The following is a 15,650-nucleotide window of genomic DNA, read 5'->3' on the forward strand; positions in this document are numbered from 1 at the left end:
GTTTCATAAGTGACACTATTTAGCACTACACAGATGGAACTAGGAAATTCTAGTCCGTCGTCATGGATGCATATGCAGTTGAGCCATTAATGAAAAGGCTGTAATCCGTCAGCAAACCAGAACGCATGTACCAAGAGACAACGCCCGAATCAGCAGAATCTGAGCAAGATAAACACAAGTGGGCAAAACGCGTTCGATGATGCAACACGTCCGAATTGCAGCTGGTGGGAATAGCAGCTGTGTGGAGGACGGATGAAGACCACGACGCAGCCGTGTCTGGTGGATATCAGTGGTAAGTGGTTGCTCTTACCACTGTCCAAGACACTGAGCAACTACAAGTCCTCCAGACTTTAGTATCTGGTATTGTGAGATTACAAGGCTTTAGATAGTGTGGTAAGAATCAAGCAAAGGACAGTCAGGCCCCACTACCTCTTTTAAGTCAAGCAAGCCAAGTCATCGCTCAGGTCAAGCAAATCACAAGTCTCCATCTCTCTAGTTCAGAATCTCTAATTTACTCAAAGGTTAACTGGTATTCAATCTCTAACTTTGGTCTTGCTCTTGTATGGCTGTGTGTGTGTGTTCTGCTTCATTCAGGCTACATCTTAAGACCCACACCATCAACACAAACATTGTCTTTTGTTGCAATAAATCTATTATTATTATTATACTCTTTAGTAAAAAAATATCATATTTCTTTTATATAAAAGGAATGAAACATGAAATTACAGATCTTGTGCCGTACTGGACCGCACCATCTCCTATCAAAAGCAGAAAACCTCCACCATCGACCGCCAGTGGCTATAAAGACTTGTCTAAACGTCTCCATACCCTGACGACAGTGGCTTCAAGAATCAGACCCCATTCTGAGCTTTTATGGCAGCACTTTGCACCGTGTCCTTCAAAGAATGCCAAAGAGCATTGACCTCTCCTCTGCTCCCACAGTCAATCGATAACACACTTTTATGCCTCCTTAGTAAAAGGCAATGGAGACTTCTTCAGCAATGTGTGTTTGTGTGCGTGTTCATGAGAGTGTGTATTCTTTTTACATGTGCAATCCCGTACCAACAAATGGAGAAAGTGGCACAGACAAGTGTACATGAGTAGAAGCGTGCACACACTCCACCCATTTACACTGGTTAAGATTCTTTCCATGACTCAAGCTGCTGAAATACAGGAGCACGGAAGGCTGGCAGAATGGATAAATCTATAAATCAGATTTGATGTTTGCTGTCTGCTTGCATGTTTCTGTGCCATGTACTCCGTCAGTATCTCAGTTTGTCCCAGACACAGATTAAAGAGCTGCAACTGATCTGTGATCAGCCATGCTGTAATCTCTCTCATGTTGGCTCACATCATTTCATCTCTTGACCGCAGCTGCCAGCAGAAAGGATGAAAACTTATTAAGTAATAAAGTTAAAAAGTCAGTCCAATTTTATTTATTTTTTCCATTTGGGCTCCAATGTGAAGCGTAACATGAAGTTCAATGGCAACTGCTCATTAACCAACAGTTTAATTCTGAATTAATCAGCAGGGCTGCTAAAGGACTGACCTGACTCACTCTACGTCTGGGCTGCTGCCTTAAACATTTTCTTTCTGAATGGAGCTAATCGTTAATAATCTTACACAGCATGTATTAATTAGGGAATTTGACCTCTTTCAGCAACAGTCAGGATTAAGCAGAATCACTGCCTAAAGAGCATATTACAGGACAGCAAGTGTGAGTGTGGAGGAGAAGAGCAGAGAAGTGATGACAAAGGGAAAGAAAGGCGATGGACGATTCAGTGATGTCGGTGGAAAACTGTTATTTCACTTTAATATTCATTTATTAGCCTTAGGTCTTGCTCTTAAAGGAGCCATATGAAGAAAAACACACTAATTCAAAGCGTTCAGATGTATATCTGGGTTTCTGACACGTCTTCTAGCACAGTTAGTGAATTAACAAAACTTGTTGCGATTAAATGAGCAGTTAACATTTGATGCCCTTTAACGCATCACAAGGGGCGTTATGGAACCAGTAACCGCCCCTGCATCTTTCTTTGTCTATGCTGTACCCATGAGGGTGTTTTAATTTCAGGCTGCCACAGGGGAGTAGGGGGATGAAGTCTGGTTATCACACTCACACAGGGCCAATCACAACAGTGCAGTGTGCAACTACCAGCTTTTTGACCATAAATACTTGCTTATGTTGGTAAATACACTCCCAAAATTAAAATATCAAACCAAGACAGGGGCATATTATGGCCAATACTAAGCAGCTGACTCACATTTCGGTGAGCTGTCACCTGCGGAGGTAGAGTTTGTTTGGCTGAAAATCAGGAACCAAATGAAAGCAAAACAAATTTCATCTTTGGGGAATGTCTCTTTCTAAATGCAACCAATTTGCCGCTAAAATGGAAAATGCACAAGAGGAATCAAGGACAATTGAAACGTAAGTGTTTATATCTTTCTTCCACAACAGTGACTGAGTGTTAAACAGCTCCAGACTAACAACGCGGGTCTGTGTAGTCAAGACTACAGAGGAGGAGCTATTTGGGTTTTTTGCTTTTGTCAAGTAGATGTAATTGTTTTGTCAGTGTTGGTCAGAGCTGATTAAGAGTAACGAGTAGAGACGGCGTGACAAGAAATGACTAATGAAAGCCAGAGCAATGTGGCCGGGGAAAAAAAAGGCAAAAACAATGTGGCATTAAATGGTGAGAAAGAAGAATGGAGTGGGCATGAAGAGTGAGAGGGGAGCTGAGTGAATAATACAGTTTTGAGGTATGAAAGAGAGAAATGAGGGAAAGCACGTAGAAGATGGATAGAGACTTAGCAAGGGAGAAAAGAAAACCACAGTGAATGAAAAATAGAGTGGAATGTGGAGAGAAGGCAGGGGGAGGAAAGGTATAAAGAGGAAGCGGTGACCCCTGTCTGACTGATCTTAACTCATACAGCTGCAGCACCTTGAACCAGAGCTAATGGACCCAACCACAGTCAGCTTAAACTCACTCTCTCTCTCGTACTTACACACAACGGCGAAGGGAAAATCTGAACCACACGCGTCATCCACACCTACACCTAACCTCTGCTATGTAGAGACGGGTAAGCTCAGTCATACAGTCACCTGAATATTACCTTTGCCACCACATGTACACACTCAAGATATATTAAAGACAAGCAGGCGGTTTGCAGTACAGACTGATTTTCTTTGTGAGGAGTGAAAATATACTGTACATACATCACCGCACGCAAACAACCCTGCTGGATTCTGTAAGCGACCGGGCCTGTCTTGACATGCCAATTACTGTGCATTTTATCCTCATGTTTCCTCATGGTTGAGCCCAGATATGTCCACGCACGCACGCACGCACGCACGCACAAGAGCATGCAACCACACACACCAATCATGTGAGATAGAGATATAATAATACACAGGTTATGCTTTCCAAAGAACTGGCTGGCTCCAGCATGTTCCCTGTTCTGCTTCTCTTCTCTACTGTGCAAAGGGGAGTAAAGCGGGTGTGTTCCCTCAATGAAAGTAGCCCAAAGATTAATTCACTTAATCTTGGCCTGTAAATGGGGTATTCAAGCGGCTTAAAAAACAAATTGAACGCAAAGGCTGAGAGTAATAACAACATTTGTCTTAGCCGCTGCACAATGCCCTTTTCCACAGTCCTCTTCCACACGAGCTGGCAGCTACGGTTCCCACATCCATTGAAACACAACCACACACACGGAGGTACATACATACACACGTGGCACACAAACTCTCACGTCTACATATTTTTCGATGGAGCTACCCAGTAAGGAGGATGTTTTTAAAAAGTATGTTGGGGGTGAGCGTGAGTGAGACAGTTGAACAGATGTTGCTCTGGAGCTTTTATAATCCGCTTCATCATGTCACCCATCAGGCATTCTGCAGATCAAAGGGTTAATGTTGTGGAATATAGGTTAAACTCAACAAAAACGAAGGGGGGGGGGGGCAACAGTGGAAGTCTCTGGATGCAATGAAATCAATGCCATACTGTTCAAGAATGACGTCATCAATCGCAAATACTTGGCTAGTGACTGTAATGTATTGCTGATTATTTTTACATGAGCTATAACTAATTACTTGATGTAATTAGTCCGTAGGCTCATTAAGTCACTGTACTCAATATGTAATGTACTGACCATAAATAATGCATGGATGATTAAGCAGTGTTTTCAATACTATGTATTATATATATATATATATATATATATATATATATATATATATATATATATATATATATATATATATATATATACATATATATATATACACACACACACACACACTCTACACACACATACAGTACACATACTATCAGTCAAAAGTTTGGACACCTTCTCATCTAATGGTTTTTCTTTATTTCATGACTATTTACATTGTCAGTTCTCACTGAAGGCATCAAAACTATGAATGAACACATATGGAATTATGAAGTTGACAAAAAAGCGTGAAATAACCCAAAATGTGTTTTACCTTTCAGATTCTTCAAAAATGGCCACCCTTTGCTTTGATTACTGCTCTGCACACTCTTGGCGTTCTCTCGATGAGCTTCATGTGGTCGTCACCTAAAATGGTTTTCCAACAGCCTTGAAGGAGTTCCCAGAGATGCTGAGCACTTGTTGGCACTTGTGCCTTCACTCTGCTGTCCTTCTCATCCCAAACCATCTTGATTGGGTTTAGGTCAGGTAACTGTGGAGGCCAGATCATCTGGTACAGCACTCCATCACTCTCCTTCTTGGTCAAATAGCCCTTACACAGCCTGGAGGTGTGTTTGGGGTCATTGTTGTGTGGAAAAATCAAAGATGGTCCAAAGGCGCGTCGCTGCAGGATGCTGTGTAGCACAAAGACACAGCGGGTGGAAGCAAAGATCTCAGATTTAGACTCAGACCAAAGCACAGATTTCCACTGGTCTAATGTCCATTGCTTGTCTTTCTTGGCCCAAACAAATCTCTTCTTCTTGTAGTGGTTTCTTGGCAGCTATTTGACCATAAAGCCCTGATTGGCGCAGTCTCCTCTGAACAGTTGACGTAGGGATGTGTCTGCCACTAGAACTCTGTGTAGCATTTATCTGGGCTCAATCTGAGGTGCTGTTAACTTTCAATTTCTGAGGCTGGGGACTTGGACTCAGCTGGTTGGTTCTTGCCATCGTATGAATTCTAACAGTTGTCAAATAGGACTGCCAGCTGTGTGCCAACCTGACTCCTGCACAACACAGCTGATGGTCCCAACACCATTAAGAAGGCAAGAAATTCCACTGATGAACCCTGACAAGGCAAACTTGAAGAGTGAAAATTTCAGGTGATGACATCGTGAAGCTCATTGAGAGAAGGCCAAGGGTTTGCAGCGCTGGCAACAAAGCAAAGGGTGGCTACTTTGAGGAATATAAAACATAAAATTTATTCACAGTTATTTCACAATTTTTTCTTTGCGGCATAACTCCATATATCTTGCTTCATATTTGATGTCTTCAGTATGTATCTACAATGTAGGAAGTAGTAAAAATAAAGAAAAAAACATCGAATAAGAAGGTGTGTCTGCGATAAGCTTGTGCATTACGGTTAACTTTTAAACCAGTATTTTGAACGCGGAGAGTAAAGGTGCTTAGCAGTGTGCAAATACCTACACTGCACAAGTTTATCGCAGGATTGGAAAAGTGAGACTTTGTCTGGGGATTAGACAGCTTGGATGTAAATCAAACACAAAGAACAATAGATATGACAGAAAGTAATTGAGCAATTCCATGGTAAACCACCGAGGAGTTCGCTTTCCTTCACGTGCATGGGAAATCAAAGTGTTCAAGACCAGGGTGTGTGAGTGCAAAAATAAATCAATGGCTGTTGACAAGCTGAGCTACAACATCTATGTTACAGAGCAGTGAGCCGCAGCGCTGACATGCCTTTGTAATTAAAGCAGGATGCAAATTTTGTGCATTTTTTTTTCTTCCTTTTTATCAATAACAATTAAAATTAACAACCAGAGGGCACTCGGGGAGTGAATACCCCCACGAGGAGGTATGATGTCATCCGGTATGAATGCAGATTGATTCCAAAATCAAATAAATGACTCCTCGATCCAAGTTCATCAATTCAGAGTCCATCTGAGAAACAAACACCATTGATCGCGTAAAACGCTGATATTATTTTTCAAAGCGATATCATCATTTGGATTTTCATATTTATGAGCTATCTTACAATTAGGATGCAGCTTAGACAAAGACAGCAGAGGACCAACCTACCAGGATATGATTTGGATTCAGGCCCTGACTTCAGCTCAGCCAGCTAAACTGAAAATAACTGGCAGTGTTTGTGGATGGGAAGCCGGTGAGGGATCCTGTTCTTTATAGGTGATTGCCAGGTGACATTTTGTGCTGCTTTTGGACACTGATGAATGGATCCGGGTTATTTGCGCTCGAGTACCACTCTTCACTGCCTAACACGTAGGTGAGCTGGTGTTTCCTTTCTTTTATGGCCATGTAAGGGATTTTTTTTTTTTTATTTGAAGCTGAAACAAACAAATTTTCACTTCCATGAGGTCTGTTTAACTGACTGAAGATGCACAAATCTCTGCTAAGGCAAACCCAATGTAAAAAAAAAAGAAAAGAAGTAATGATGCTTTTCTGCTCCATATTAGAACCCTCCACTGAGTTTGGTGAAATTCTGCCTCATACTTTTTACATAATCCTACTAAAACAGACAAACAGACACACACCAGTGAAAACATTACCTTCTCGGCGGAGGTAATAATTTCAAAAACAATCGCCTGAGGTGTCCCCGATGTTGATGCGGAAACTATAAAAACTGAGACCAACTTGCCACGGCGTATGGTAACTGCTCTGGAAAGAATAACACAACGTTCTAAATGATGCTGATACATTTGAAGTGATAATAAGGCCAGGCAGTTGCAGAGTCGGGCCTCATTTTACATTTTCAACGACTGGTATAAATGCTGATGAGGCAGATAAGTTTCAGAGATGGCGATGAGGGTGACAATGATGATGCGTAAGTGGATATAAACATTATCTAAATGATGAATTACAAAGGTTGTTACGTGATAAATCAGGTTGTGAGACAGTTTGATATCACCAAAGGGAATTTGGATATTAGGTGACAGCCGAGTCCGTTCTCTGACTAATGCAGAGGCTGCACTCTGATGCAGCTAGCGATTATAATAACAATGGTAATATTGAACGACAAGGTGTCAGAGAAAATCTTCGCCTTCTCACCATCTTTCCTCGAGCTGTCTCTCCTCATCCTTCTCTCTTTTCTGATAAATGCCGCCTCTTCTCTTGTTCGCCTCCTCCTCCTCTCCCACCATTCCCCTCTCCGTCTCAAAGACCCCTGTTTAACGAAGTCGACACATTCTGACAGGTTTCTAATGAGAACACATTCCATTAGAACAACGTTCAGACCCTGCAGATTCAAGAGTACACACACACACACACACACACACACTATCTCATACACATGCCTTGAATGTACTATTCAAATGCAAAGTTAGATTTACTCACAGCCACTACTATAGTGGGCTAAGTTTTCAATGAGTGTGTGGTCACAGACCTGGGCAAGTTGTGTGTCTTAGGACACTGGAAAGGCTGCATGGTGTGTGTGTGTGTGTGTGTGTGTGTGTAGAGAGAGAAGTGAATGTGTGTGCATGTTGCAGACATTGTTAGGGGAATTATGCCGCTTGACTTGTCAGAGCACATTCATATCACTGTGGCCTTGCTCCCATGATGAAACACAGATAGTCTCGCAGTAGCATTCAATTCCAAGAGAGAAATTTCAATTCTTCAAGGACAGCAGCACAAGTATGAAGCTGGAGGTAGTAAACAAAAGGACACAGTCATGGAGCTCTCTCCCTGACACTGCATTTCCCACTACTGGATGTTCGTAGTGCTGGTGAATGATGACATGAATAGACACTTCAGCAAAAAAAAAAAAAAAAAAGTCTCCATGCAGACATGACTGAGTGTTCAGTGCTTGTGAGGGCAGTCATAACAGGGATCGATGCTGGGATTCCAAATTATTTATCACAATTACTAATTGAATTTAGTGCAAATTAAACAAAAAAAACTTTGTCAGTGATGCAAACTTGTGATGGCTTTAAAACCTGATGGCATTTATCTGCCTGAAGACGTTTCATTTGTGGCGTCCAGGCTCTTTCCCATGACGTCCATTCTACATAAGTGACACCTACGCTCGCTAGATGAAGCTGTGAAATTCAGATCACATCAGAAAAAAAAAAATCTGCATCTCTGTAAAGAAGCTGGCTGAATATGAAGCAGTGCATTGCAGTCAGAGGGCCTGAGGTGATACCCCGCTGGACCGAAGCGTCAGGGGATTATCAAAGTTGCCAACAGTTACCATGTTAGCTTCAGGACTGCAGTGTTTCCCTTGCTCACTCCCCCGTCCCACCCTACTACCATTTCCTACACACTCGAAAACAGAGGCTAAAGATGTCATCGGAAATAGGCTGAATTTTAAATGGGGAATTTAAAAAAAAAAAAAAAAAGTAAAATGAAACAAAGCCCAATTCTGTCAACAAGAAAAATTCACAAAAAATCATAATTTCCTTCTCTTTGTATTTGTCTTAATATCTAATGATTTGACCACCAAATTTGAAACGTCCTCACTTTTCATATCAGAAATCAGGGAACAAATTCATTTTTGTGTGTATGACGCAACGCTAGCTCGGCCAGGAGAATCTTAGAACATGATAAGGCAGATTTATAGCCTGAATCGTGCCTCTATCCCAAACCATCTTTTCCTCGAGCCTGATCTCAGTTTGGCTTTGTAATGTAACTGTTGATCAGATTTATTCGTTCCAACCCCAAAACTATTTTTTCTCTATTTCAGCCACTGATGTTTCAAGTACATGGACGACAGCCGCCATAGAAACTGCGCTGCCATCTGGTGTATCTGCATCAATTGATTCGTCAGGCTAGAATTCCACAGGCATTTTAAACATAAATGTAACATGTACGTTCAATTACAGGTGGCCAAAATTGTGATCGCAATTAGTGCAGCTGTAATTTATGTATGTCAAACATCAATGGAAGATCCGGTTCATGCGCGCGCTGTACAATTCTAATGCAAGATACTCCTCTTACTCTGATTCATATCCATTCATCATTAGGCTGCAGTTAAATGAAGGCATTCAGATTCCTGGTGCTATGAAAGTAGAGTGCTTTTTGGAAAGCGGTGACATAAGTGAGATATTTTTGTCTCAAAAGCACTGTCAAAAAATTCTCGTTTTAGTGGGGTAAAATATTCATACGCTGATGGGACGAGCTAAATTTAAGGGCTGTAAGAGACTGAAAGAGGAGAAAATGGTGGTGGTGTTGTGTCTGTTTGGCAGTGATCCATGTCCACACACACACACACACACACACACACACACACACACACACACACACACACACACACGGGAAGCCGGTTTGAGTTTGCACAAGCAGACAGACATGAAAAGGAGCAAGTATACCTGGTTTAGTTGTTAGCAGGAGTTGAAAGGGGAGGGAACTGATTTTGTGAATGAGTAAAGGAGAGAAGACAAAGGTGGAGTATAAAGAGACTACGGTGAGATGATAAAACCACTAAGGAGAGTCTGTAGGGATGGAAAGAATTAGTGATACCTTGGGAAATAAAAAAGGGCAGAAGGCAAAAGGAGGAAATGAGAGTAAAAACTGGATAATCAGCGGAGAAATGGCAAGATAGAGGTGGGGAGTCATCAGGTGGAGGTATGGATGAGACAGATGAAATATTGTTATTGTATTTTTAAGGTGAGAACACAGGCGAGACGAGAAAGGAGGGGTCAAAGATGGAATTAGGGAGAGAAGATTTATTGGCAGCACAGGGAGTGTAACAGCAATAGATTTCTTTTTTAAAAAAAAGGAAAAAAGGAGGAAGAAAGCAATTTCGACAGAGGAAAACAGGACGGATGAGAGAAATGGCAGCGCAATTAACAACTAGACCTCGTTTCCCAGCTCTGACTCACTTGTCTCCGTGCCTGATAAATCTACCAATGTGAACACACACTCATACTCAAAACACAGGCAGGTGCACATACCCACACACACACAAGTACGGGGGCCAAAAGTAGCTAAACACCATGTATTGAGCTGATCTAATCTGAGCTCAACCAGTCTGCTTCCTCCAGCCCTAATCCTATTATTGCCACCTCCTAATGGGAACCGTCAGACACCACACACGCGCATCAACACACACCAGACTGGGTGGACTGGAGTGAGGTAGAGCTCGGAGAAAGGAAACTTTAATGTGATGTTTGGTTGCATATTAGAGCAGCTTACTGACATGTTTTCCAGCAGTGGCAGATCATAATTACAGCCATACGCAGTAGAAATGGGTGTGTTCCAGCGTAAGTCAGGCAGTGTGGTGGCACTCGCGGGGTGTCTTATGGTCCTCATATCTGTTGACATTTGCCTGCTCTTAAAGGGCCCTTGAAAATGTTCTCTCTTAATACATGCCAAATATGTCCAAAAACTCCCTGTCAGATTAATAAAACAAAAAAAAAATCCTTGTCTCTGTTTAAAAGACAAGTAAAAAGTATGGACCCCCCCCCCCCCCATATTTGGCACATAATGTAGTGGAGCCAATAGACTTTTCTCCCACCGACTTCTGAAGGAAACGGCTGTAAAAGGGTGGATAAGTTGCTTTAACCATCACATAACCGCTGCAAAATTACAATCTTTTAACATCATTTAAGATCAGAACCTGATCCATTAACGTTTGAAAAGTCTGAAGTGGTACACGATGAAATTATTTAGCCACATCCAAGTTCGCAGAGGGCTAACGAAACGTAACGTACTCCACTGGAACTCTGCACCGTTGCGGCTGTAAAACAGTGGATACATTGTTTTGAGCGTCATAAAACCCCCATGAAATGACTCATTGAACTTTCAGTATTTGATCCATTTGGTCTGATAACGTGTGAAGTTAGCAGAGCTGCACAGTGACTTTATTCATCCACCTTGTTGGCGCAGAGGGAACCAGAAGTAACCTTTCAGCTGACGAAGTCTCCCATCCTGCAGGAGGGCGTTCAGCACATTCAGTGCTACTGGCTAATGAAACGCAGCTCAAAATCCATCCTTAGTTTCTCCAAATTAATGATAAAATCATCAAACGAAGAACATGCTGACATCCTTTCATGGGCAGGGAAGCAGAGAAAGACTGTACTTGCAATGTATTTGTTTTTCACTCATGATCCTGCACGGTAACTCATTCGAACAAGGTCATCAACTGGTAATCTCGACACAACGGAGCACCTTTCAGTCAGTCATGAGATCATATCAAGTTATCACGACACAACATCAAAAATACGTCCATTCTTGGCTTCCGCACAGCCTAAGCTATTTGTGTTACAACAACATATCTAATAAATACTACTGACAAAACAGACAACCTGAGAGGCCCTTAAGCTACAAACAGTCGGATGTCCATGTCAAATGGCCTGGCATGCTTAATGAGATGAGAAAAGGCTAATCTGATTCTATATCAGACAGGCTCCTGGGGCACCTCATTTAGCCGCCCACAGTGTCACAACGCTCGGACTTAGACGTGGGCGCGCGCACACACACACACACACACACACACAATTAGTGTGAAGTAAGGGATTACTTTCAAGCAACATACAGAAGAATGCAGAAGAAAAGTTCCAGGTGGATGAAAGGAAGGACATGCAACTTCAAACAGTATTGTCCTGCTCCAGATCCCTGTGCATTTTTACATGGTGAGAATCATCTGCATCAGAAGAGCATGAGGATTTGAATTGCAAATGGAAATATATATATATATATATTATTGATTAAATGAGAAGGGAGGTAGAGGACCTTGCCTCAGACACTACACACAACTGTGCATACCATGCGATGACAACTCATTAGTGTGTGCAGCTGAAGGACAAATCCACTTTTCTTCAGCTGTGTGCGGCGCACCTCTGCGTTGTTTTGTAGTTCTGAGTCTCTTGTAAATTGCGTGCGTCTGTGGGTTCATTTAAATTTGTTGGCGCATAATAGATTCTCGGCGATTGATACTGTTGAGCTTGCCAATTAAGCGATACTGGAATGCAACATAAAACTGACAGATGCTCTAGGCCAAGCTTGTGTAGGAGAAAATCCCTGGATTACAGCTCAATATACAATCATTTGTGGAAGCATATATGCATGAATATGCAAATGTAAACAAAAATATACACCAAGAGGCAAATGGCTTACAGGAACGTCTCTTTACTGCTCTTTATCCCTTTCACCGATGCACTCTCAGCTTGGAGACTGACGGTGGGTCAAGCAGCCCATTGACTTTTAATTTGTGTTTGCCCCTGTAGGACAGAAATCTTTTTAGTCCACATGCTTCAGACCGTTGGTCTCAGTGACACCGCCTGTTCCCATGAGCACTTCACATGAAGTCAACAGAGGAGGGGGATGCTTTCCAACTGCGGGTCCAAGTGCTGTCTGAGCATCCATCTGAAAGTACACTGAGCAGGACAGTAAATCTACTGGCTCCAGGGAGCTTGAGATCTTCTGGTGCCGACCTCCAGATGGAGGAGAGGAGGGAAAATTGGATCAATAAAGTTTAATAAATACGTGTTGCTTCTATCACACTTAGCTTGGTGATGGGAAAAGACACTATCCATCTTCATCCCCCTCATTCTGCCTCACATGCGAGCAGTGCGAGCGCGCGCGCACGCACGCACGGACAGCGTTTCTCTGTCTTGTGCGTAGGTAGGATGATTAATGAGGCGCGTCCTCGCCCGGGCGCATTCATTCGGAACCCGAGGAGCCCTGACGTTCACCGGGAGATCCGGTCACACCAAGCTCTCTGCAGAATACCGGCTCACTCACAAACAGCAACAACGGAATGTCACCAAATTCGCCGTGGAGGATTTCAGCAAGCAAAATCAGCGTGTTTTATTAAAGCGGACAAAGAACAGCGGCCACCTACCACTTACTTACAAGAGGATTGAGTCCAGTTGCCCAGTTTGATCATTTTTTGAGGATGGTGAACTTGGTAGACCAGCCTGTCCACATACACTTATAACGGATCACAAATTCAACCCATGCTCATTCATAAAGCACATTTATAAATGAAGCAGCTGTGTCGGTTAGCAGATGATCTCATTGTTGTTTTGCCCACCCCTTTAATAGGCAACGCCACCTTCATGTGTAAATGAAGCATTTTAGGCGCGTGGAGCCCCTGATTGCATCTAGAAATTAGCATTGCTTTGCATTTTAGCCGGCGGAATTCGGAGCAAACTAAAAGTTTTCCGGTGGCCGTTTGTTTATTCTGCTCAGGCACGCAGAGGTGGCAATAAAAGCCGTGGCAATAGAGGGAAGACTCATCAAAATTCAAGCTGTAGAACGCATTAAAAAAAAGCCCATAAAAAGAGCGGAAATCTTCCTCTGTGTCACTGATACAGTCAAAACTATTTGAAAGTCCTGTCTTATAATTCAAAAACGCCACAACTACTTTTAATAGGATTTATTTTAAAAAATGAAGTGGACTTAACTGCTAGAATGAATCCAAAGACGCTAAAAGGGGGCTGTTTAGACTGTCACACGTGCATCGGGACTGACAATGCAACATGAATCCACGGATATTCAGCAATCCGGCAACGTTCAAAGAGAACCCATCACCGAAATCAGTCCGGAATTCCTTGCAAATGTGAAGCCGAGATGGTGAAGAGTTAACACGTGTACTCAGGAGATAACCCCTCTCCATCTCCCCCCGAGCAGCCTGGCTCCTCGCCTTCAGAGAGCCCCAGCTGGCTCCACCGTGGACATGTACACCTGCAGCCTCGCCGGTAAACACGCCGCGGCTGCCTCATCCCGCTCTGCTCCAAAAGCCATGCAGCCTCTCTCTCTCTCTCTCTCTCTCACACACACACACACACACACACACACACACACACACACACACCATAGCATTCAGTCAATCAACTTGTCCAACAATGTAAATAAAAAAACTTACGGGTTGTTGGCAAAGCTCCGTGCGCAGCGTTGACATGACAGAAAATCCACAAAGCTACCGGCAATAACGGCGCCAATCCTCCGACAGGACGGTGCCGGTGCATCTTCATGGCCAGTGTGAACGCAGCACAGAGAGAGAGAGGGGGAGAGGAAACACTCGGGATGAAGAAAAAAAATATTCACACACACACATACACACACGCACGCACGCAGCGGAGTGGTGATAGAAGCCAGTTGGTCCGTCAAACTCGCTTCGCAGTTGAGGACTGGCGGAGAGGAGCCTGGCTGGCTGCACGGACTCTCTCTCTCTCTCTCTCCCTCTCTCTCCCCCCCTCTCTATCTCTCTCTCTCTCTCTCTCTCCCTATATATGTCTGTGTCTCGCTCTCTGTCTCTCTCCAATAAAGAGATGATGTAAGGATCGCGCCGTCAAATAGCCTGGCCTGGGCTCGCGAGTGCACCACTTCTCTCTGTGGCTTCTCTTATTTAGCGATTCCAGGAAAACACACGCGCGCGCGCGCACACACACACACACACACACGCGTATGTCCACCTGCGCAGCACGAGGCAGATCGGAGGTTAAAATGAGCTTCAGAAGTTCTAGGAGGCATGACAGTGCACATGCAGGCAGCTCATCAGCACAATATGTGTGTGTGTGTGTGTGTATGGTTTCAGCGCTCTGGTGCGCTGTCCATGGTGCTGAGCTGGCTTCCCTCCCTCGATCTCCAAACGCCTTCCCGTTTCTAATGGCCAGACAGTTCTCCCCTCCCTCCCTGAGTGGTGGGAGCTTTTCAGTGGGTGCATCCCTCTAAACAAACCGACTTGCCTCCCCTCTCGTTGTGCCTCTCAAACCCTTTCACCGACTCTTGGAGGATTCATTTATATTCCATAACTTTTTCCAGGAGTTTTTGTCGGAGATCGTCTAACTGAAATCTAGGTGGGAAGCGGAAGGGTATGAAAAAGTGTAAGTAAAATTTAATTGAGAAACAAGCTTGAAGAGGTGCAGCAGTATTAATGGTTCAGCAGTGTTTAACTCACAATACTACCACAGTACTTGGCCTACAGTGACAGTACAACCCAATAAATTGTGAGATGAAAGGGGGGAGCCCAAGTAGTACAGCCATCCACTGTATTGCCCACCAATGTTGGTGTGAAGGTCTGGTTCTCCGTGTTTTGTCACTACGAACATAGCTGTGAAACCGGATGAGGTTATGAGCCCTGGTTGATGCACTAGCGCCTCCTCTGGTAGATTGAGGCAAGTGCATGAGAAGGAACAACGCGAGGGGAATAAAGTGATCCTGTCACGCTCTACATCACTCAGTCGAACTCCTCGCCATTTGATGAAACGAATTCAGCTGACGACTCCACGCGTGGTGGAGGAAGCAAAGATCAATGTACAATTGGGGATAAAACTGGGGAAAAGCCACCCAAACACTTTTTTTTTTTTTTTTTTTTTTTTAGAGTTGTGGGACGATTAATCTACACTGTGATACCTGCGTAACTTCAGAAAAAGATAATATTTTGTTCATTAGTGTTTAATATGAGTAGGAATACCTCACGGTACTATGACAGTACATTTCCCACAACCATGGCAGCATTATAACACAGGGACTCTGCGCCGACGGTCAGGGGTTCGAGTCCAGTGGGAGATCGTTCTCACA

The 15,650-nt window shown here is 43.4% G+C and overlaps 1 protein-coding gene across 2 annotated transcripts in view; it reads right to left on the reverse strand.

Moving 5' to 3' along the window:
- Positions 1 to 15,650, reverse strand: part of cntnap2a (contactin associated protein 2a) — a 383,275-nt gene that overhangs the window by 344,733 nt on the left and 22,892 nt on the right. The window contains exon 3 of one of the 2 annotated variants that reach the window (XM_086191985.1): positions 13,993 to 14,095. In XM_086191985.1, the coding sequence (XP_086048111.1) occupies positions 13,993 to 14,095 (103 nt within the window). Of the gene's footprint in view, positions 1 to 13,992; positions 14,293 to 15,650 lie in introns of those variants that run through there. The other variant, XM_086191984.1, reaches the window with a different exon arrangement.

The sequence above is a fragment of the Aulostomus chinensis genome, chromosome 21 (genome assembly GCF_037954235.1).
Source record: "Aulostomus chinensis isolate RoL2024-O1b breed Wild chromosome 21, RoL_Achi_v1.0, whole genome shotgun sequence".
In the NCBI taxonomy this organism is placed as follows: domain Eukaryota; kingdom Metazoa; phylum Chordata; class Actinopteri; order Syngnathiformes; family Aulostomidae; genus Aulostomus; species Aulostomus chinensis.